Genomic DNA, 19357 nt, shown 5'->3' with positions numbered 1-19357 from the left:
CTAATGAGTTATATTAGTCCATGATTAGTGGATGATTACTGTAGCATCACTGTGGCAAATTATGGATTAATTAGGCTCATTAAATTTGTCTCGCGAATTAGCACCCAGCTGTGCAAAAAGTTTTATAAACAGATTTTATCTAATACTTTTAAATAGCAACATTCTCTTTGATGTGATGGGTCTAAAGTTTAGAGGTAGAAAACGAACAGGCCCTATGTCTCGGTTTGCACACAGTTATGAAGCATCTTTAGGGAAATATAGTACAACCAACTCACCTTGTAATGAGCAATTAGTTACATCCCACAGAACATATGCCGTTAATTGATAAGTCCGCTTTTTACGCAACTCATGAGTTGCTTTACAGAATTTACATGTCCACAACTCCACATAGGTGTGCCATTTACACCAGGGATTTGCAAGTAGTATGGAAATTCACAGTTGGGGAACTGAGCAGAACGGATTCTATCTTAATCTATAAGATCTGTATCATAAACATGAATAGAAAACACGATGAGATCTTGAGAACATATTTGATTTCTTTGACCCTGTGCAGCATCAGTAAACGGTACAGCACGTGTAAACTATTTTCTGCTGTTCTTCAGAAGCATTGTTCATATCCTGAATTAGGAAACACCAGCTGCTTCAAGCGGCGTGCCAGCAGCAGAGGACAAGGCCTCCCTGCCGTGCGGCCTCAAGAGCGACTCGCTGTCGCAGCTCGCCGGCGGGAGGGGCTGGATCCCGCCGGGGTTGAGGGGGAAGAGGGTCTTGAAGTATCCTGCCATGATAGCCTCCATGTCGCACGTCTCGGCGACCTTGGGCATCTGGTAGATGTCGCGCGTGTAGGCGTGGAGGCTGGGGTACTCGGCCAGCTTCCGCCTGGTGCACCGGAACAGCGTGTTGTACACGAGGTCGAACCGGATCAGCGTCGTAAAGAGGCACACGTCGGCCAGCGTGAGCCTGTCCCCGCACAGGTAGCGGGAGCCGGCGAGGTGGGCCTCAAGCCTGTCCAGCGCGCCGAACAGCTCGCTCGCCGCGGCGTCGTACGCCGCCTGGCTCTGTGCAAATCCACACCTGCGTCGTTGAAAGCCATTGGCATAGAATTCAGCTGCTGAAAATTGATAGCTTGATCTGGGCAGTGCTGCAGAAAATTTGCTGTACCTGTAGACGCCGTTGTTGACGCTGGGGTAGATGACGCCGTACCAGCGGTCGATGTCCTGGCGCAGCTCCGGTGGCCGGAGGTCGAGGCCGCCGCCGTCGGCGTTCGCGAGGCCGCAGAGGAACTTGATGATCTCGATGCTCTCGTTGCACACCACCTCGCGGCGCTCGGCGTCCCACAGCATCGGTACCGACGCCCTGCCCTCGAACCCGCCGCTCCGCACGGCGTACACCTCCCGGAGCTTGCGCTTCCCGTAGAGCCCGTCGGGGCTGTCCGGCGTGAAGGACCACGCGCCGTCGTCACCGGGGACGGCGACGGAGACCGGGAGGCGGGCCTCGAGGCCGAGGAGCGCGCGGACGACGAGGGCACGGTGGGCCCAGGGGCAGGGGAGGCCCACGTAGAGGTGGAGCCGGGAGCTGGGCGTCTCCGCGACGGCGGGGAAGCGGGACGGCGTGCGGGTGAAGGCGCCGGTCTCGGGGTCCGAGGGCGCGAGCTGCCGCATGAGGAGTTGCCACGCGGCGGTCCAGCCGTGGCGAACGGCGAGGACAAGCTGCGCCGGGGGCAACGCGCGACCCCACAGCAGGCTGGAGAGGGAGGTGAGGGGGTCCTGTGAGGCGGCGATGCGGTTGAGGCGGCTGCTGCGATGGCGAGTGAGGAAGGGACGAGGCGGCGGACCTGGTGGTCGCTGGAGTTGGAGGGGAAGCGGCTGAGGTGGTGTGGCCCACATGGCTGATTTGCTTCGCCGCCGGAGAGATAGAAGAAGGGCTCTCCACCTCGTCCTCTTTCTCCGCTGAGAAACGATGCTGGGGATGGGCCGGGCCCAATTTTGTCCGCTTTTGCTTGAGAGTGGGTATTATCAGCCTGGGCCCAGTAGAGTGATATTGGCCGAGTTACGAGCTAGAATTTTTAAGCGATTCTAATCCAATCCATTTTACAAGCTTTGAAGGCAGTACTACTACGAGAAGGATACAAAAAGATTATCATCTTTTGTCCCACCACAACGCATGGCTTGGTCAGACAATCATCCGACGGCGATAGCAACGTAAAGAACTCACTGAATGCTGCACAGCGCAACGCAATATCAATGAAACAGCACGCCACATCAGAACATGTAAACATTGAACTCTGCCGAACGTCAGTCTAAGTAACAGGTTCTTATCGATATCGAGAGAATTGTCTTCAAAGCTAACAGAGAAAACGATCCGGCAACACAAACACCATCCTGGGAAACAAAAGCTCAACTAGCTAAGAACTCTCGCTCTCTTCTTGAACACAAGGAAATGCTATGGATTAAACTTCAACTAGCTGCTTCCATTAGACGATCGCATTTGCCGCACTAGCAATCCTGGGCCACAGATCAGCGCACTCCTTTCCAATAGGTCCAGTGATGGCAGAACCTACACCAGGAAATACATATCATTCTGATTGCTCTGAGCAAACATCAGTTAGCATAACTTTAAACATTTCTAATATTCTGGAACGACTTACAACTAATCCTACTGCAGATTAGCGATGCATACAAAAATACAGGGAGTTTCAGTGTGTACCTTTCATCTCTCCCTTTGGGTTCACAATCACTCCAGCATTGTCTGGAATATCACATAAACAGAACATTAGAACATGAACCATGACATATCAGTGTGATCTTATAAAAGCTAAATGGTGCAAACAGCAGCAGGTAGATATAAAATGTTGATGAACCAGAGGTCTAAGAGTCCAGTTCACTCGGATAATGTGAAGTAAAGCAAAAACATAAAGCTCAAAGCAACTGTAAATCAGACCAAATTATATTAGCACAGGACTCGCTAGGATCAATCCAGCCCTAATGTAACATCACTTGCAGAAATTGTCTAGTGTCTATGATGGGGTACCTCCAAGCAGAAGGTATATAGGGAACATACTATCTGGGCAAATGCAAAGTCCTGGATATTGTGCCCCGAATACTTTAACATGTGCCAGGAGACAGGTAACACTGTGCGACAGAAGAATGCACAATGCTGTTTAATACTGGCAAAGTCACATCAATGCTTCCTCCTGACAAATGACCAAACAGGAAGGTCACTCTTTATGTAACGAAGCAACACTACCAGATATTGATATAGTGCGCTGAGGTTGTTTCCGGAGATTTTCAAGTTTCCTATCATAACTTCCCAGAATAATGTATTGCAGAGAACAAATATAGTGTGCTGATCAATATGAATAGTGATCTCAAAGTACAATGTTAGCTCCATCCATATACTGCAGATTCTAAAGAAAAACCAAATGAAAAGAAGTCACAATTTCAAGAGAGCTATAGTCACTTTAGCTCAAACGATTAAACCCTTGCCAAGTCAATCAACCCAGTCATGATATGAGATGTACCTTCAAAGTACATGTAGACACCATCCTTTCGGCGCCATGGCTTGCGCTGCCTCACAATGACAGCTGGCATCACCTTCTTCCTGAGGTCAGGCTTTCCCTTCTTCACAGTTGCCATAACCATGTCACCAACACAGGCAGAAGGAAGCCTGTTAAGGCGCCCTTTGATTCCCTTCACTGAAATGATGTACAGGTTCTTGGCTCCAGTGTTATCAGCACAGTTCACAGTGGCTGCCACTGGTAGACCCAGTGACATCCGGAACTTGTTACCAGCAGTACCTCCACGTCCTGCAGTTCAAAAGACAACAGCAAGCACACATTTAGAGAACAGAACTCTGGTACATTGGTTGTAAACTAAGTTCCTAAGCTTTAGATTAAACAAAATGACATATAAAGCACAGTTATGTTGAATTAATTACACGATATGCTCATAGTTTGTTTAGATGAAGCTCTCATCTGATTTGCAACTCATAGGAGCAACCTGAGCAAACGATGAAATGTACAAACACCAACACTTAAATGTGACATGTCACAACTCAGATGCTTCACTTAAGATCAATTACAGAATACTTTGGACCGGAAACATATCTCTTATATACTTACAGCTAGGGCAGATTGAACATTTCCACAGCTCTTATTTCTCATAGAAGGATTGCCAGCAGCTAAACATTTAACAACTATGCATGTTAGGTTAGATGAGTCTTCCATCACAGCCATCTAAACAGCATAATCAAAACATAGAAGCATCATCCAATCTCATAGTGGATCCAACGACAAGAAAGAAAGTGATCTGTTACAAGCTTAGAGCTGCACGCTAGTATAGGGATTTAACAATCCTAAACCACGAGTGACATCTAAGATATAAAGCTCAACGTCTAACATCAGATCCAAGTATCTGAATCATGATTATTTCATCAACATCAAGAATTTGTGAAAGAAAAATAAATAATCCCAAACCGATCTGCCGCCATCAGACGATCTACTCCCTTAAAAAGGATTCATGCATCAGAATAGCAAACCATCAAATCGAAGCATCTAACCAGCATACGAAACTACAACAACACAAACAGCAAAGTATCGAGCATATGATCCATTCGGAAAAGGAGCAGTAAATTTACCTCGCTTCGACATCTTGGAGGCGGAGAGGAGGAAACGCAAGCGGCGCTGAGTGGCGGCGGCGCAGGGGGTGGGTTGCTCGTTTATACGGCGGGGGTCTTTAGGGTTTTGCTATTGTTTTCAATTACCCCCTTATTACTTCTAGTCGCATCTTCGGGTCCTCAGGCCAGCACAGTGTTAGAACCAAACAAATAAACGATGTCCCTTCGTGATTAAAAAACAAAAATGAATAAGTATAGGGTTCTGAATGCAAAGTGAAAGGTGAAGGATTTGTTGCTCCTTAGTCCCTGCCAAAGTCAGGATTGTGAGAAAGGGACTAGGAAAATGGGGTGGGCGCACGCGGCAGTGGCCATGGAGGAGGTGCTCGGCCTGGTGCGGGGTTTCGTCGACGTCCTCGTCCTCGCCGGCGGCCGCACCTCGTCCGGCGCCGCCGCCACTTGGAGCTCCGACGAGGTTAAGAAGGCCCTCCGGTGGGCTCTCTTCTTCGAGGAGGTCAGTAGCGATTCCTCTCTTAACTGCTCCGGGCACTAGCTTCGGCTCCTGCCCTTCCTTCGACGCCATTGTCTTCCCCGTTCAAAGGTGGCTCGCGTACTTCGGAGTTCAAAATCCCGCATTCACTGTGCCGCTTGCGTATGCTATGCATTTGCAGAATTTGTGCGATAAATGTAATTTGAAGTAGTGCCAATCAGTTCGTCCGAGACATTTCTCCTGAGTTGCTCAATTGTGCCTGCACTGTGTTCAGGTTTTCAAGGACCTGCGTGTATCAGGCCATTACGAGGATTCTGCAGGAGAACTCGATGCAGCCCTCGTTGAGCTCACTTCAAGTCCGGAGTTTCCGAAGGTGCCTGTCCAAAACTGTACGGTATATGTGTTGATTCAGGGGTTTTGCGTGTAGTGATGCACTTTTCTTTGGCAGGGTCTTGCTGTTATGCGGTCGAAAACCCTTTCCACTGCAAGGGTATTGGTTATACGACATTTTCTGAAAGCAAGAGCAATGTGTGTGGAAAATCTTGGTGCTCTTCTTGAAGCAGTTGTTGAGATGGATACTGATGTCATTTGTGCTAGTGGTGTGCGCAATGCATGCCAAGAGTATGCTAAGTCAATATTGGTTATGAATTCTTTATCTTTTACACAGAGCAGCAATGCTCGTGATGTTGGGCTTCCCGCTAGTTCTGATGAACTGTATGCAGAATCCATGGGCCATTCGCAGATTCTAGTTAAAGAATTTTTGGAAGGGCTGGATTCGGCATCATGTTCTTATTTGTCTGAGAGAGGACTGGGAACACTTCTGAACAGTGTAAAAAAGAACAGCTTTGATGATGCAAGTAATAAGCTGTGCACCCCAGCAATACCGAAGTAAACATTCACATGCTATGTATTGCTTCTCTTGTTAATCCACATTCCTGTGTCATTTATTTTTCATCACAGCATGCCTCAGTTTGAACTTATCCAAAATTGTTATTACGCAGAACATCTCGAATGGTTGATGAGTTTCTCATGTGGAAGCAATGGAGAGCAAAGTGCTTGGCATATCTGCTTGATGATAGAACCATTCGGATCATGTCTGGAGCTAGTTTGATTTTTAAAGCTCCCAAAGAGCAGTGGATGAAAGTGTTTGAGCCCTTAAAAGGTTTTGAAGAATCTAGTCAAAATGGTCTTGTCGAAATCATGGTAACTATTTATGGTCTGGTCTTGGATTGTAAACGCTTTTGGTACATAAGCTTTCTACATTGTCACATAAACATGTATGCACTGCCTTTGTAGGAGCTATGTTTTCTGGGTTTGATTTCAAGGCAATGGAATCCAATGATAGAGGGCTTCATGACACACACTTTCTGTTTAGTTCCTATATCCAAGCAGTATGCTGATCTGCACCAGTTGCTTCAGGGAACTTCTCAGGACAAATGCCAAGACAAACTTCTTGACTTGCAGGTTCTTCCTATTCGGATCTTATGTCATGTTGCGAGATCTTGTCGAGTATTCTTGTATGTTGGAAACATTAATTTCACTGAGAGCTTCGAAAAGTGGGGATTGTAGCCTCAAAACCCAGTAGATATCTGTACAACTTAAGAAATAAATTCAGAAAGGTTAACCTAAATAGTACTGTAATGTGTCTGTGTCAACTGTCTGTCCTTCTGTGACTGGAATCCGAGGAGGGCCTATGATCGATCGGTGCAGCTTCTTTAGCCTTAGAACTTGTTTAATGTAGAAAAACTTCTTTAGAATTGACTGCATTATAGTAGTTATAGTTAGCATGTATTTTAGAGATCTCTCAGGAAATAAAAGCGTGTAGCAGGCCATAATGTTAGCAAGAGGGCATGAATTATTTTTATTGGTATCTACAATCTTTTGTTTTCTCAAAGCTGTTAGTGCCTAGACTCATATTCACTGTATGTTTCTGCAAATTTATATATACTCCTTGAGTGGTGCAGCAGGGTCAATTTACAGCTAGCTACGCCCCTGTTTACCAAAGTTTTGAACTTACAGGAAGAGGATATTCTTGAGTATGCAAGTCAGTCATTACGAAGTAAACCCTCCATATTATGGCTTCTACCTCCAGTTCTTACCGCTGCAGCAGTACCACCACGGTGAGCTTACTTCTTACCTCAGGATGCCCTTTTAAGTTTATTTTTGTGATCATTTTAATGGTAGGTCGGTGTTGTAATGGATCGTATAGGTCAACCATGTTCCAGATATACCTTGCTCAAATAGATAGACAATTTCATGAAGCTGCTCCTGCAGATCGGTATGTTATTAAGAAATGAGTTGATGCAAGATATGTCACATTTCAAATTCCTGTGTTAGTTCTTATGTGCTGATGTTGACTGTTTTTCAGAAAGTGTTGCTGCAGAGGAGATGGAATAGAGCAGCATCATAACTGTAAGTAATTTACAGTTGCAGCTGCTCCCTTGTTCAGATTTCAATTGAAATAAGCACTCATGTGCTCCAAACTCTTCTACTGAAGCTTTTTTTTTCCCCTTCTAGGTGAGATTACTGAGAGGATTCGATGTCTCTACACATTCCATATTCAACAACCTCATCTAACTGTGCCATAGTGACAGTAGTTATAGTTCAAGATTATGCTGAATATTAGCAATGTGTGCGTCAAATCTGATGGTTCATTTTTAAATGAGTGCCTGATTTCCAAGCTCACTGCAAATAGTATTTCACATGTATGGCTGTGATTGTCTGAACAGCAGAAAATCAATTGGTTTCGCCTTTCTGCTTGATGGGACAGTTGAACTGAAAGAGATACCGATTATGGCTGTTGCTTATATGTAGATCTGGGGATTGAAGGAATTCTTGCTCCTCTTTTCCGTTTTCAATATGACGAGTAATGAGAGATTGCTACTAGATTCTTCCCATGTTGACTCATGTGATTTGCTCATATATTGTTCATTCTTCTCTTCCTTTTGTGCTTTCTGAACATGAAACTTAAGTTTTTTACGGTGAAGCGTCAAATATTGGCGGTGACTCGTAAATAATTTTGTAATACGAATTTTTCTTGTTATTTAGTTTTCAGCCAGTCTCATAAGCTGACTGCAAACAGTGTCTGACATCAGCCTAGTTAATTTTTACCTCTGTTAAAGTTTCTAACGTTTTCATTCTGTAAACCAAGTAATGCCCAGTTGACTTCTTTCCTCAATTATTTTCCCCCTTAATTGCTTCTAGATTCTACCTACACCAGATCAGAACTCCTAATGTAATTAATAAGGTCCCTAAGACCTTTCAGTTTTATATTTCTGCTACTCCTTTGTTTGAAATGAAAAGATGCATGATGGTGGATAAAGGCAAAAGATAAAACTTAGTTTATAAAGGGGCGTTGTGAGGCCAGCTTTCCAATGGAGGCTGGGTACATGCCAAATTGGATTTGTCAACTCCAAAGCATATAGCTGCCCAAAAAGAACTCCTAGATTGCAAGCTCATTGTTGGAATTTATTATAGACGTTGCTTCATCGACATAGTTAGCGCATCAGACAGAAGATTAGGCAAGGCAGATGTTGGAAATTTGTTATAACTGGCTTTATTGATATAAACAGTTGGCCTTGATATGTCTGAAGACACAGGTTCCTGCACTGTACTAGCAACCTAGTTTATCTATCTTGAGAAATGTAAAGCTTTTAAGAATTGAAGGAATACATGTTGCTTGTGGGAGAGGTTGGGTGTAAAATAGCTGGTTGGTTTTGATAATTGTCATTTTCTAAATTAAGAGAATATGTTGTTCAAGTTGCTGCAATATGGGATGGCAGTGGACTATTAGTTTAGTGATCATATAAAACAAGGGGCACATGTAGCAGTTCCAGAACCATTGTCCCCACCCTAGACGTCTGAAAGGAAAAACAATATATAATTCTTGATGATGTGAGTGTAAAGTTTTGCAACACCTCTTCATCGATTCCATTGCCTGAAGAAACAAGTAAGCAGTAACCCTGGTGCCAATTCCAGCTTACTCTTGTTGCAATTTTTATGTCTGATTTCTCGCTTATGATCTCTTTCTTTGATGTTATATTTCCTTGTGTTCTTCATGGCATTTATCAACTCTTGTCAGAAACTGCTTTAATAGGTGTATCTTGTTCTAACCAGTTGTTCAACGCATCTTTTCCTTTTTGTCTTTATATTTAAGGAGTGGTTTAACTTCACAGTTCATATCAGATGTGTTCCTCAATCCTTTGCAGCTTGTTCTCTATTACATCATGATTACAGTCTTTTGCTTGGCTGCAGTCACTAGAAGTAATTTTGTTTTCTCCAATGATTTCCTTCACAAGATTGATGCAATACATCTCTTCACTTCAACAGATTGAACTGATGGGTAGGTACCGCATGCAGCCATACATCAACCATGAATCGGCTTTACAATGGAACAGTTCCCCCATGTCTTTCATCAGCTATAACAGTAGTACCAGCACTCTCAGAGGTATCATTTCCTAGATTTGCAGAGCAGAGATCATCTTATGGTGAAAGCAAACTGCCTATTAGATCTGTCACCTCATTGGTACTTCTATGGCTGCACAGGACACCATGTCAACATGTATGTTAGCTCCCAACTTCACCTCAGGCCTTCATGCCATCAATAAATCATCAAATGGGAAGCTTTGTTCTGGGCCATATGTTACTGAGCCATCTGATTCTGATACTCAATTGCTGTCAACACATTCATCGCTCCTGTGTAATTCAAGGCCTTTAATGATGGATTTTCCAGAAGTATCTGAACAGATAAGTTCGAACCAAGAACAACTCCTAGGTTTATTTGATTATCCATCAAGTGTTGGTTTTCCCAATCCACAAAACGTGACTGCCTTTGGCCAACAAGTTCAAGACACCATCATAACCGATCCTAACACTCGTGTTGGCGGTGTTGCACTGCAAAATGAGTGGTTCTCATCTGGGAGTTCCATGCAGCTTCCCAAAAATGTAGGTTCTGCTGAATCTGTGCTGAAAGTATCTGGACATAATAATGTTTTGCTCATTCCATGGCCTAACTATTTCTTGATTCCTTCCTCTCCTTTGTTTTGTTTTCTTTTGCCTGTTCTGCCATAGAACAATAGTGAACTTCATTTTGCAAATTGAATTAGTGGACTTTATCCTGCATGCTGAATGCAGCTAGAAATATTCCTTGTTTGTAGACAGTTGATGCAAGAAGTGCAACACCAGCCACACCTAAAAGTTATCCGTACTGCCGTACTCAAAGAAGTCTACCGAATCCTTTCAACTGTGATGAACTTTGCACTGACAACCTGCCTTCTTCAAATTCTGCTCCAAAGTCAAGGATACGCTGGACACCTGAGCTCCATGAGCGTTTTGTTGATGCTGTTAACAAGCTGGGGGGGAGCGAAAGTAGGTTGCTAAAGCTTTTTCTCTAAGATCTGTTTTATGTTTATCATACTTTTGTCACTCAAGTGCAAGTCTCAATTTGTTCTGTCACGTTGCGAGTTGTCGTACCCTTATTGCCAGATGACTTCATTCCTTTTCTTTGTTCCGGCAGAAGCAACTCCAAAAGCAGTCCAGAAGGTTATGAAGGTCGAAGGATTAACTATATACCATGTAAAAAGTCATCTGCAGGTAACTATTTATTTCTTCAAATTTTCAAAGCTTCTGTACCACACTTCTCCTTTTACTGACAGGCATGTATTATTGTTCTACAGAAGTACCGTACGGTGCAACATCGACCTGAATCATCAGATGGTCAGTCTGTGTCTCTATGGGTCCGTCTGGTTCCAATTTTCCATGCCGATTCGCTTCACAGAATCTGAAAACGCAACCAAAGGGGTTCCACAGCTGCAGCGATTTTTTGGAATCCACCGATTCCCGCAAGTGCGAGGAGGCAGCGGGGGTCTGGGCAGATTCTACCGATTCGCGCTCTGTAATTACCCGCGTTGCCACTGCTAAGTGATAACGGTTCGCTTCTTTTCTTTTCTTCCTCCCCCGTGCGCCTCCTCCCCGGCCCTCTCCCTCTCCCCCCCGACGCGCCCCCGCCGCCGCCCGCGGCCCGCCGCCCCCCCGGGCCGCCCCCCGACGCGGCCCCCGCCGCCGCCCGCCGCGCCCCCCGACGCGCCCCCGCCGCCGGCCGCCTCCCCCCGACGCGGCTCCCTGCCGCGCCTCCCTGCCGCGCCCCGACGCACGTCCCTGCCGCGGCGCCCGCAGCCGCGCCGGCCGCCGCGCCCCCCGACGCCGCCGAGCTCCCGCCACCGCCTCCACCCCCGACCTCGTGCCACACCCCCCCCCGTCCTCGTGCCGCGCCCGCCCCTCGCCCACTCCTCCGATCCGGATCTAGATCTAGCGCAAGGTCGGGCTCGGCCTCGGCCCAGGCTCCCGCCGCGGCGTCGGTGGGCGACGGGCTCTTCGCGGACTACAAGGCCACGACCACTTTCATCTTCTCCGGCCACGACGTCGCAGGTACCGTGCCAACCACACTAACCGTGCGTGCCGCAGAGATCGTCATGCCTATTGTTCCATTATCTGATTGTTCAAATTGGGTTCATAATAGTTTATTACACTTATTTACCAGTTTTCTTCCATGTGTTCATGTGAAACAACTCAGAATTTGTTGTCGGTGCCTTGAGATTCAGTACCAGACTGTTCACATGCCTCGTGCAGGTTTTGGATGTCGACTCTGTTAGTCCTTGGCACTAACCAAACTTTTAGGACATACGACATGAACTCTGCCCTGGCTGTCCTACTTGATTTGGCCCTGACTAATTTGGCACAAATTGGAGTTCCTGACTGAAAATCTATTGTATTCTGCTGAATTTTGACCGAAATTTTTGTGCCATGCACATCTTTCATGTCTTCGAAATAGTAACAGAAAGTTTGTAGCATGTTGTCGTTGACTCACTTTGTTTCTGTGTGTGATGTCTTGGTTGTATTGCTTGAGGATAAATGTCATATGTTTTTTGGTTTGTACACCCTCCATTGCCCTATGTTTATCCATTTTATTTGCAGTTGTTGCTTCATAGTGCTTGATCATTGAAGTAAACAAGAGTATAGTTTTAATATTTTTCACTTTAGAACCCTAAAAGAGTTAAAGGAAAGCTTGGCTGGCAGGATTCCTAAACAAAATATTTTTTTTGAATTGGAGGGAGTAGTAGTTAACAAGTTTGCATATAAAACATCAGGTTCTTGCTGAAACCAAATGCTCCCACTCTTTGCCACTTCAAATCAACCTGGTTTAGGATGAAACTGAGCATATTTCGATGCTACTTGGTGTTGATCCCTAAACTAGCATTTTCATGTCTACTGAGAGAGTCACCACTGAGATCCTCGGTACATTTTCTACACAATGTGGTTCCCCTCTTTCATGTATAGCTGACCAAGTAACATCCTGCTCACCCTGTCTACATCTATGCGAGGTTTTCACTGAGATTTTGGGGTATTAATTTTCCCATTATTGAAGGTGTTCTTTTTGTAGCTGAAATTTTCTTTTTGCTGGAAATCTATGTTTCTTGCTGTTACAACCTTCTGATTAGTAGGAATTGATGCAGTCTAGAATTATTTGTTGCAATTGCCATGGTGCAGGAACATAAAGCACACATATATCTGCACCTTGTGCACACCTATGCAACCTTATTTGAAGCGCTTCTTATGTGTTCTTATCTGTTCTCCTGCAGGCACGTCCCAGTAGTTAGCTAGCTTTGCGTCATCCATTCACTGCATTGAGGAACGGACTGTAAGTTCTCTCGGCTCTTGCTGTACTCGTCTGAATTTGGGACTTGAACAAGCGCCCACTTCATATTTTGTCTTATTTTCAGCTGCTGGACTCATCTGGACTGGTTGTAGAAGGGGTCAAGGGCCACTGCTGAACTCTGAACACATCCGTCGGTCCATCCCCTCGAAAAGAGGTGAGCTACGTTGGATTGACTAAAGTAGAAAGAATTTATGGTCATCTGATAGCAGTGCAAGGCATGAATGGAGCAAATTAAGTACTTTTTCACTGTAAAGCATTCTTTGATTTTATTTTGCCTTCTCTAGACAAATTAGTGAGTGCTTCTCTTACAGTTACATTGTGGCATCTTGATAATTCATGACCTAATGTGATGCAAATTATGAATATTTTTGTAGATGGGCCGTGGGCTTGGCTAAAGCCGCAAGCAAGCCCCCTCCTCTTCGTCGGCGGCCGCTACCTCCCCGCTCCCACAATCTGCCGCGCCGCCGCTGTCCCGGCCAACTTCCTCCTCCCGAGGCGGCGGTCGCCTCGCGCGGAATCTTCGCGTGGGCAGAGCAGAGAGAACTCGCCGAGGGCGCTTGCGTGGGCTTCGCGCAGATTAGACTCCCATCCCTCCCGAATCCCAGCGGGCGATGCAGGCGAAGAAGCTGACGCTGCTGCAGACGGTGGCGGCCGCGGGAGTCTTCTCCGCCGTCTCCTGCTGGTAACACAGCCTGATAATCCAGCATCCCCTGCGAACTCTCGCTCTGAGCATGCTAGATCTCCCACACCTGTTTTGCTGCAGGTATGGCTTCATGTTTGGAAGGGAGTCCGCGCGGCGAGAGCTTGGTGACATCATAGACGACCTCCGCAAATCCACCACCACCTCAACCACTTCATCTGAACCCGATGCTAATTCCAAGCCATAGTATGCTATGCTATTCCCCCATCTAAATGTGGTCAATTTTGTTTGTGGATCCTGCAATGTAAGGTAGATGGAATAACCAGTCTTCGAGATGTTTTTACTAGTTTTGCTACTTTTGCCCCCTCCAAAATGTGTTATTCAGCTTGAACATCTGTTTAGAATGAAAAACAAGTTAAAGATGCTGTTTGTTTAAGGGGACAGTATATTGATCCTTGCTGTTGGAGAGTGTGGCTCATTTTTTTTCTTTTTTGACAGTGTGGATGTTGTCATGTAGACATATCCCATGGTTTCATGTTACTATTTCAGATGAAGGGAACTTGCTACAATGTGATGTCTAGACAGTCTAGTGTTGTCCTGGGGAAACAAATTTCTGGCTGGCTCACTGCCCTGTTTTGAAGCCATGGCAGGCAGCATTCACTGCCACATTGATATTCAGTGACCAATCAGCTAGGGTTGGTGGTTGATTGGAAACTGATATTTGCCATCAAGCAATAGGATTTCACGTTGCTGCAATATGGGATGGCAGTGGACTATTAGTTTAGTGATCATATAAAACAAGGGGCACATGTAGCAGTTCCAGAACCATTGTCCCCACCCTAGACGTCTGAAAGGAAAAACAATATATAATTCTTGATGATGTGAGTGTAAAGTTTTGCAACACCTCTTCATCGATTCCATTGCCTGAAGAAACAAGTAAGCAGTAACCCTGGTGCCAATTCCAGCTTACTCTTGTTGCAATTTTTATGTCTGATTTCTCGCTTATGATCTCTTTCTTTGATGTTATATTTCCTTGTGTTCTTCATGGCATTTATCAACTCTTGTCAGAAACTGCTTTAATAGGTGTATCTTGTTCTAACCAGTTGTTCAACGCATCTTTTCCTTTTTGTCTTTATATTTAAGGAGTGGTTTAACTTCACAGTTCATATCAGATGTGTTCCTCAATCCTTTGCAGCTTGTTCTCTATTACATCATGATTACAGTCTTTTGCTTGGCTGCAGTCACTAGAAGTAATTTTGTTTTCTCCAATGATTTCCTTCACAAGATTGATGCAATACATCTCTTCACTTCAACAGATTGAACTGATGGGTAGGTACCGCATGCAGCCATACATCAACCATGAATCGGCTTTACAATGGAACAGTTCCCCCATGTCTTTCATCAGCTATAACAGTAGTACCAGCACTCTCAGAGGTATCATTTCCTAGATTTGCAGAGCAGAGATCATCTTATGGTGAAAGCAAACTGCCTATTAGATCTGTCACCTCATTGGTACTTCTATGGCTGCACAGGACACCATGTCAACATGTATGTTAGCTCCCAACTTCACCTCAGGCCTTCATGCCATCAATAAATCATCAAATGGGAAGCTTTGTTCTGGGCCATATGTTACTGAGCCATCTGATTCTGATACTCAATTGCTGTCAACACATTCATCGCTCCTGTGTAATTCAAGGCCTTTAATGATGGATTTTCCAGAAGTATCTGAACAGATAAGTTCGAACCAAGAACAACTCCTAGGTTTATTTGATTATCCATCAAGTGTTGGTTTTCCCAATCCACAAAACGTGACTGCCTTTGGCCAACAAGTTCAAGACACCATCATAACCGATCCTAACACTCGTGTTGGCGGTGTTGCACTGCAAAATGAGTGGTTCTCATCTGGGAGTTCCATGCAGCTTCCCAAAAATGTAGGTTCTGCTGAATCTGTGCTGAAAGTATCTGGACATAATAATGTTTTGCTCATTCCATGGCCTAACTATTTCTTGATTCCTTCCTCTCCTTTGTTTTGTTTTCTTTTGCCTGTTCTGCCATAGAACAATAGTGAACTTCATTTTGCAAATTGAATTAGTGGACTTTATCCTGCATGCTGAATGCAGCTAGAAATATTCCTTGTTTGTAGACAGTTGATGCAAGAAGTGCAACACCAGCCACACCTAAAAGTTATCCGTACTGCCGTACTCAAAGAAGTCTACCGAATCCTTTCAACTGTGATGAACTTTGCACTGACAACCTGCCTTCTTCAAATTCTGCTCCAAAGTCAAGGATACGCTGGACACCTGAGCTCCATGAGCGTTTTGTTGATGCTGTTAACAAGCTGGGGGGGAGCGAAAGTAGGTTGCTAAAGCTTTTTCTCTAAGATCTGTTTTATGTTTATCATACTTTTGTCACTCAAGTGCAAGTCTCAATTTGTTCTGTCACGTTGCGAGTTGTCGTACCCTTATTGCCAGATGACTTCATTCCTTTTCTTTGTTCCGGCAGAAGCAACTCCAAAAGCAGTCCAGAAGGTTATGAAGGTCGAAGGATTAACTATATACCATGTAAAAAGTCATCTGCAGGTAACTATTTATTTCTTCAAATTTTCAAAGCTTCTGTACCACACTTCTCCTTTTACTGACAGGCATGTATTATTGTTCTACAGAAGTACCGTACGGTGCAACATCGACCTGAATCATCAGATGGTCAGTCTGTGTCTCTATGTGTCATACCAGTTTGAATTCATCCTGCATCATATATAATGCCTTTCATATAGGAGTGAATAGGATTATGCAGGCAAACTGTTATTTGAGAAATTGAATTAATTACAATTTTATGCCTTTTATCCTTCCAGCAGGTGTGCCTGGACGGAGAAGCAGCCAAACGGATGAAGTGTCCACTCTGCAGTTAAAGTGAGATGATTTTTACTGGCCTTTCCTGCTGTTATAAAGTAGACAGGATGTTGTCCTATTTTGTAGACAGTAATGCATCAGATTTCACCTATTTGCCTGCGTGAATGAATTTTTAGTCAACCTTTTAGGTTCAGGATATATTTTTCAATTTGCTATGCCCGCCACTGATAGTGAAGTTCTTTTTAAGATTCAGTTAGCATTTATAATTCTATGGCTACTGCAGAGGCACAGGGAATGTTGAAGGCTTGATGGCGCAGATTACCTTGCAGAAACAACTTCATGAACAACTTGAGGTATGCGTATTCTTTTAAAAATCAGATGCTAGTTAAAAAGGAAAATGGAACTCCTACAAGAAAGAGAAGGCATGCAGATGGGCACGCACTTATATTTTCCTTTACACAGATCCAAAGAAAGCTGCAGTTGCAAGTAGAGGAACAGAGCAAGTACCTTGAAATGATAATTGTGAAGCAAAATGAGAGCCTTAAAAAGCTTGGAGCATTACCAGGGTTTCAAGATCGATTCCTTCAGGTTTCGGATAACAAGAAAGAACGTGAAGAATGGACAGTATGCACACATTCAGCGGAACACAGATTATGAGAAAATGATTCGCAGCTCACAGGCTGCAAACTTATTGGTTTCTTGCTAGAGTATGAGTTGCCTTCGGGACACAGATTTTCACGTTGCAAGGTATATTTTTTTGCCCTTGACAAATATGGTTGTGCTGTAGACAGTGTGAGAGCAAGTTATGGCTCATCGATTCAGAGTCAATCCAGGTTGACCTGATTCCTTTCAGCATCAGAAACTTCGTCCATATTGCTCGCATCATTTTATTGTGCCTCTTGACTACTGTCACAACATAACGTAGACCACAATACAGTTTGACGCGATATGGTTTGTTTCTTTCAGTATTAAGACAGGATCCAGCACGGTTCCAATGTTATTTTTACACATGACAGTTCCCAGAAATACAAGCACACTGCAGCAGAGCACGTCGCTAGAATGTGGCGTTCAGATTGCCTGGGGATTCCTCATGTACGGTACGGCTGAAGGAGCTGCAGCCAGACTGGGTTAGGCAGCGCCATCCTCTTCTTCAGCTCTTCGGCGTTGAACAGGTTGTTGTGGTGCAGCCCTTCCAGCATCTGATTTTGCATGAACAGAACAGAGCAACTTGTATCAGCAATGGAGTGGTAGCAGCAGGAGAGGTACGGTGGTTGAGGGAGAACAGAACAGAATGGCCGCTTACTTTCGTGATGACGGAGAGGTCCGGCGGGCAGGCGCCGCCATGGAGCGTCGTCGCTGCTGCCGGCTCCGGCCGCGCCGCCTCGTGGACGACCACGATCTCGGCCACCTTGGCCTCCACCTCGCCGCGTCCCGCCGCGGCCTCGGCGAGGCCAGCGTACGGGAGCATGGAGTGGCACGCCGCGCAGTCGTGCTGCATGAACACCTTCTGCCCGCCCCGCGCCCTGCTCAGACAGGAAGTCGTGGGAAAACTGATCAACGGCGACCCGCCGGTGGCCCGGTGCAGGTGAGCTTACCCGTCCTGCGGCCACGGGTAGGCCGGGCAGGCGTTGCTACCCCCGTCGGACGCCGACGCGACGGCTGCGGCGCTGAAGAAGCCGGCCAACGCGCCGACGCTCATGCCGGAGAGCCGGTGGGCGCTCGTGATCCCCTGCGGCCGCAGGAGCTTGCTCGCGAAGGCCCTCGCCGCAGCCATTGCAGATGTTCAGTTGCGACGCGAGCTCCAATGGCTGGTGGTCGCTGCCGCAAGTGGTTGGTGGGTAGTAGCTCTAGGATTTGTGGAAGGGCCGCATGTGGTGGGCTGCATTGGCTCGAGTTCTGGATCTGGATCTGATGACGTGTGGACACGGTGCCAGCGAGTGAGATCCACGGCAAGCTACACGACGAGCGTACGAGGGAGGGGGCGAATTTAAAAAAAAAATAAAAAAAAATAAATTTGAAAAAAAGGTGCCGATTTGGAAAATTTCTAAAAGTGGGTACCTTCCGTCCGATCAACGGGCGGGAAGCGTGGGGCCGGACATCTCCCACCCATCCAATGGGCGGGAGGTGTCAAATCTTTTTCCAGACCCCTCCTGAGGGTCTCTTCGCGAATATCTTCGCGAATAAGAAACTTTTCTTATTCGCGAAGAGGCTCCTCCCACAGCGTACAAAGGCATCCCGCCCACCTAACGGGCGGGAGGTGTCCAACAGTGCGGATTTCTTATTGTTTGTTTGAATTTATATTTTACAAACTATTTAAAATTCATACTTTTTTCAAATACGAGATTTATTTGCCATACTCTTTTGTATATATATAAAATTTCAGTTCAATTTTACGAAGAAGATTACGGTATCTAAAACTCATATGAAGATGGTTAAGCATAACGTTTTGCAACGTAGAATCCAAATATTATGATAGTACGATACATCAAGCCATTAAAAATAAAATAGTATGATACAAAAAATAGTTTAAATATACAGAATCCACCGAATCAGGAGTATCTACTCCGTCTGTCCCGGTCCTCACACTCTCTTGTTCCTCCCTCTAGTCTTAGGACGTCGGCGTATGTGTCCCTCCGAGTACGTGAGTGCATCTGGAGCACGGTGAGAACGAGGCGGAGGAGGCACCGGCGTGAACGGGTCATCCTAGGATTGTGGAGGTGGAGCGTCATACGTCTGGGAGGGGCCAATGATGTCTGGCCCGGCGCCGCCGCCCTCCAACTCCGACAAACTGACGGAGCCGCCGTCCCAGTCCGGCACACCGAACAGACCACCGTGTGCAGGAGCTCCCATCGACCACACATGCTGAATAATGCCCTAAAAATACGGAGCAGCTGGCGTCGAATCCGACAGGAGAGACGTAAGACGCCTCTGTGTATGGCTGCGGCTCGTCCCACACATTGTCAGGTGCGTCTAGCCACCCTCCTACGTACTCCTGCAGCTTGACATTACTCATGTACCTGGCCCGGCTCCGCATCCGCAATCGCACGCGCGTACTA

At 45.7% G+C, this 19357-nt stretch overlaps 6 protein-coding genes and 1 non-coding gene across 14 annotated transcripts; 3 read left to right on the top strand and 4 right to left on the bottom strand.

The window, feature by feature from the left end:
- Positions 1 to 258: 258 nt before the first annotated feature.
- LOC112882703 (glutathionyl-hydroquinone reductase YqjG) lies at positions 259 to 1974 on the bottom strand. Its single transcript, XM_025947823.1, has 2 exons — positions 1159 to 1974; positions 259 to 1071 (listed from the first exon to the last, which is right to left on the bottom strand). Exons 1-2 carry the CDS (start codon positions 1881 to 1883, stop codon positions 624 to 626), a joined length of 1173 nt encoding a protein of 390 aa, XP_025803608.1. The 5' UTR covers positions 1884 to 1974; the 3' UTR covers positions 259 to 623.
- Positions 1975 to 2241: 267 nt separating this feature from the next.
- LOC112882761 (60S ribosomal protein L23) lies at positions 2242 to 4773 on the bottom strand. Its single transcript, XM_025947900.1, has 4 exons — positions 4633 to 4773; positions 3518 to 3802; positions 2704 to 2745; positions 2242 to 2553 (listed from the first exon to the last, which is right to left on the bottom strand). The coding sequence occupies exons 1-4, from the start codon at positions 4643 to 4645 to the stop codon at positions 2471 to 2473; spliced, it is 423 nt and encodes a 140-aa protein (XP_025803685.1). The 5' UTR covers positions 4646 to 4773; the 3' UTR covers positions 2242 to 2470.
- Positions 3105 to 3238, bottom strand: LOC112879159. The gene has a single exon (XR_003225984.1). It is a non-coding gene; the product is annotated as a small nucleolar RNA snoR137 (small nucleolar RNA).
- A 181-nt stretch (positions 4774 to 4954) lies between the features above and the next one.
- LOC112875658 lies at positions 4955 to 7957 on the top strand. Its single transcript, XM_025939593.1, has 9 exons — positions 4955 to 5122; positions 5373 to 5471; positions 5547 to 5986; positions 6100 to 6301; positions 6395 to 6562; positions 7118 to 7218; positions 7308 to 7376; positions 7467 to 7510; positions 7616 to 7957. Exons 1-9 carry the CDS (start codon positions 4955 to 4957, stop codon positions 7684 to 7686), a joined length of 1362 nt encoding a protein of 453 aa, XP_025795378.1. The 3' UTR covers positions 7687 to 7957.
- Positions 7958 to 8727: 770 nt separating this feature from the next.
- LOC112889610 (protein PHOSPHATE STARVATION RESPONSE 1-like) lies at positions 8728 to 11112 on the top strand. Of its 3 annotated transcripts, none has more exons than XM_025956345.1 (6): positions 8728 to 9047; positions 9428 to 9545; positions 9644 to 10042; positions 10259 to 10469; positions 10614 to 10690; positions 10774 to 11112. In XM_025956345.1, exons 2-6 carry the CDS (start codon positions 9471 to 9473, stop codon positions 10879 to 10881), a joined length of 870 nt encoding a protein of 289 aa, XP_025812130.1. In that variant the 5' UTR covers positions 8728 to 9047; positions 9428 to 9470; the 3' UTR covers positions 10882 to 11112. The 3 variants fall into 3 exon arrangements, with proteins under 3 accessions (XP_025812130.1, XP_025812138.1, XP_025812123.1); XM_025956353.1 differs by having other exon boundaries at positions 8741 to 9047; positions 10255 to 10469; positions 10774 to 11106; XM_025956338.1 differs by having other exon boundaries at positions 8744 to 9047; positions 10255 to 10465; positions 10774 to 11099.
- Positions 11113 to 11144: 32 nt separating this feature from the next.
- On the top strand, positions 11145 to 17163 carry LOC112889570 (protein PHOSPHATE STARVATION RESPONSE 1-like). 6 transcript variants are annotated; one of them, XM_025956310.1, is made up of 14 exons: positions 11149 to 11524; positions 12736 to 12794; positions 12877 to 12966; positions 13187 to 13494; positions 13576 to 13698; positions 13951 to 14388; positions 14769 to 14886; positions 14985 to 15383; positions 15596 to 15806; positions 15955 to 16031; positions 16115 to 16154; positions 16304 to 16361; positions 16585 to 16654; positions 16764 to 17163. In XM_025956310.1, exons 7-14 carry the CDS (start codon positions 14812 to 14814, stop codon positions 16956 to 16958), a joined length of 1125 nt encoding a protein of 374 aa, XP_025812095.1. In that variant the 5' UTR covers positions 11149 to 11524; positions 12736 to 12794; positions 12877 to 12966; positions 13187 to 13494; positions 13576 to 13698; positions 13951 to 14388; positions 14769 to 14811; the 3' UTR covers positions 16959 to 17163. The 6 variants fall into 6 exon arrangements, with proteins under 6 accessions (XP_025812103.1, XP_025812111.1, XP_025812095.1 ...); XM_025956287.1 differs by having other exon boundaries at positions 13576 to 13761; XM_025956318.1 differs by having other exon boundaries at positions 11145 to 11524; positions 13576 to 14388; positions 15600 to 15810.
- On the bottom strand, positions 17149 to 18167 carry LOC112889632 (cytochrome c1-2, heme protein, mitochondrial-like). Its single transcript, XM_025956365.1, has 3 exons — positions 17897 to 18167; positions 17605 to 17824; positions 17149 to 17500 (listed from the first exon to the last, which is right to left on the bottom strand). Exons 1-3 carry the CDS (start codon positions 18073 to 18075, stop codon positions 17390 to 17392), a joined length of 510 nt encoding a protein of 169 aa, XP_025812150.1. The 5' UTR covers positions 18076 to 18167; the 3' UTR covers positions 17149 to 17389.
- Between the last annotated feature and the right edge of the window lie 1190 nt (positions 18168 to 19357).

This window comes from Panicum hallii, chromosome 1, assembly GCF_002211085.1.
Source record: "Panicum hallii strain FIL2 chromosome 1, PHallii_v3.1, whole genome shotgun sequence".
Taxonomy (NCBI): domain Eukaryota; kingdom Viridiplantae; phylum Streptophyta; class Magnoliopsida; order Poales; family Poaceae; genus Panicum; species Panicum hallii.
The sequence above is the reverse complement of the archived record's forward strand: the minus strand, read 5'-3'. Positions and strand labels throughout refer to the sequence as shown.

Bases quoted from the DNA above. Each gene is read 5' to 3' on its own strand.
- LOC112882703 (XM_025947823.1), bottom strand. From the start codon at position 1,883: ATGTGGGCCACACCACCTCAGCCGCTTCCCCTCCAACTCCAGCGACCA. The intron at 1,072-1,158 runs GTACAGCAAATT...TCAACGACGCAG, and splicing joins GTCAACAACGGCGTCTACAG to GTGTGGATTTGCACAGAGCC.
- LOC112882761 (XM_025947900.1), bottom strand. The intron at 2,746-3,517 runs GTACATCTCATA...GTGATATTCCAG, and splicing joins TGTCTACATGTACTTTGAAG to ACAATGCTGGAGTGATTGTG. The intron at 2,554-2,703 runs GTACACACTGAA...TTCCTGGTGTAG, and splicing joins CCCAAAGGGAGAGATGAAAG to GTTCTGCCATCACTGGACCT.
- LOC112875658 (XM_025939593.1), top strand. From the start codon at position 4,955: ATGGGGTGGGCGCACGCGGCAGTGGCCATGGAGGAGGTGCTCGGCCTG. The intron at 5,123-5,372 runs GTCAGTAGCGAT...CACTGTGTTCAG, and splicing joins GGGCTCTCTTCTTCGAGGAG to GTTTTCAAGGACCTGCGTGT. The intron at 6,302-6,394 runs GTAACTATTTAT...CTGCCTTTGTAG, and splicing joins ATGGTCTTGTCGAAATCATG to GAGCTATGTTTTCTGGGTTT.
- LOC112889610 (XM_025956345.1), top strand. From the start codon at position 9,471: ATGAATCGGCTTTACAATGGAACAGTTCCCCCATGTCTTTCATCAGCT. The intron at 9,546-9,643 runs GTATCATTTCCT...ATGGCTGCACAG, and splicing joins TAGTACCAGCACTCTCAGAG to GACACCATGTCAACATGTAT. The intron at 10,470-10,613 runs GTTGCTAAAGCT...TTGTTCCGGCAG, and splicing joins CTGGGGGGGAGCGAAAGTAG to AAGCAACTCCAAAAGCAGTC.
- LOC112889570 (XM_025956318.1), top strand. From the start codon at position 14,812: ATGAATCGGCTTTACAATGGAACAGTTCCCCCATGTCTTTCATCAGCT. The intron at 15,811-15,954 runs GTTGCTAAAGCT...TTGTTCCGGCAG, and splicing joins CTGGGGGGGAGCGAAAGTAG to AAGCAACTCCAAAAGCAGTC. The intron at 16,655-16,763 runs GTATGCGTATTC...TCCTTTACACAG, and splicing joins AACTTCATGAACAACTTGAG to ATCCAAAGAAAGCTGCAGTT.
- LOC112889632 (XM_025956365.1), bottom strand. From the start codon at position 18,075: ATGGCTGCGGCGAGGGCCTTCGCGAGCAAGCTCCTGCGGCCGCAGGGG. The intron at 17,825-17,896 runs GTAAGCTCACCT...CTGTCTGAGCAG, and splicing joins TACCCGTGGCCGCAGGACGG to GGCGCGGGGCGGGCAGAAGG. The intron at 17,501-17,604 runs GTAAGCGGCCAT...ATGCAAAATCAG, and splicing joins ACCTCTCCGTCATCACGAAA to ATGCTGGAAGGGCTGCACCA.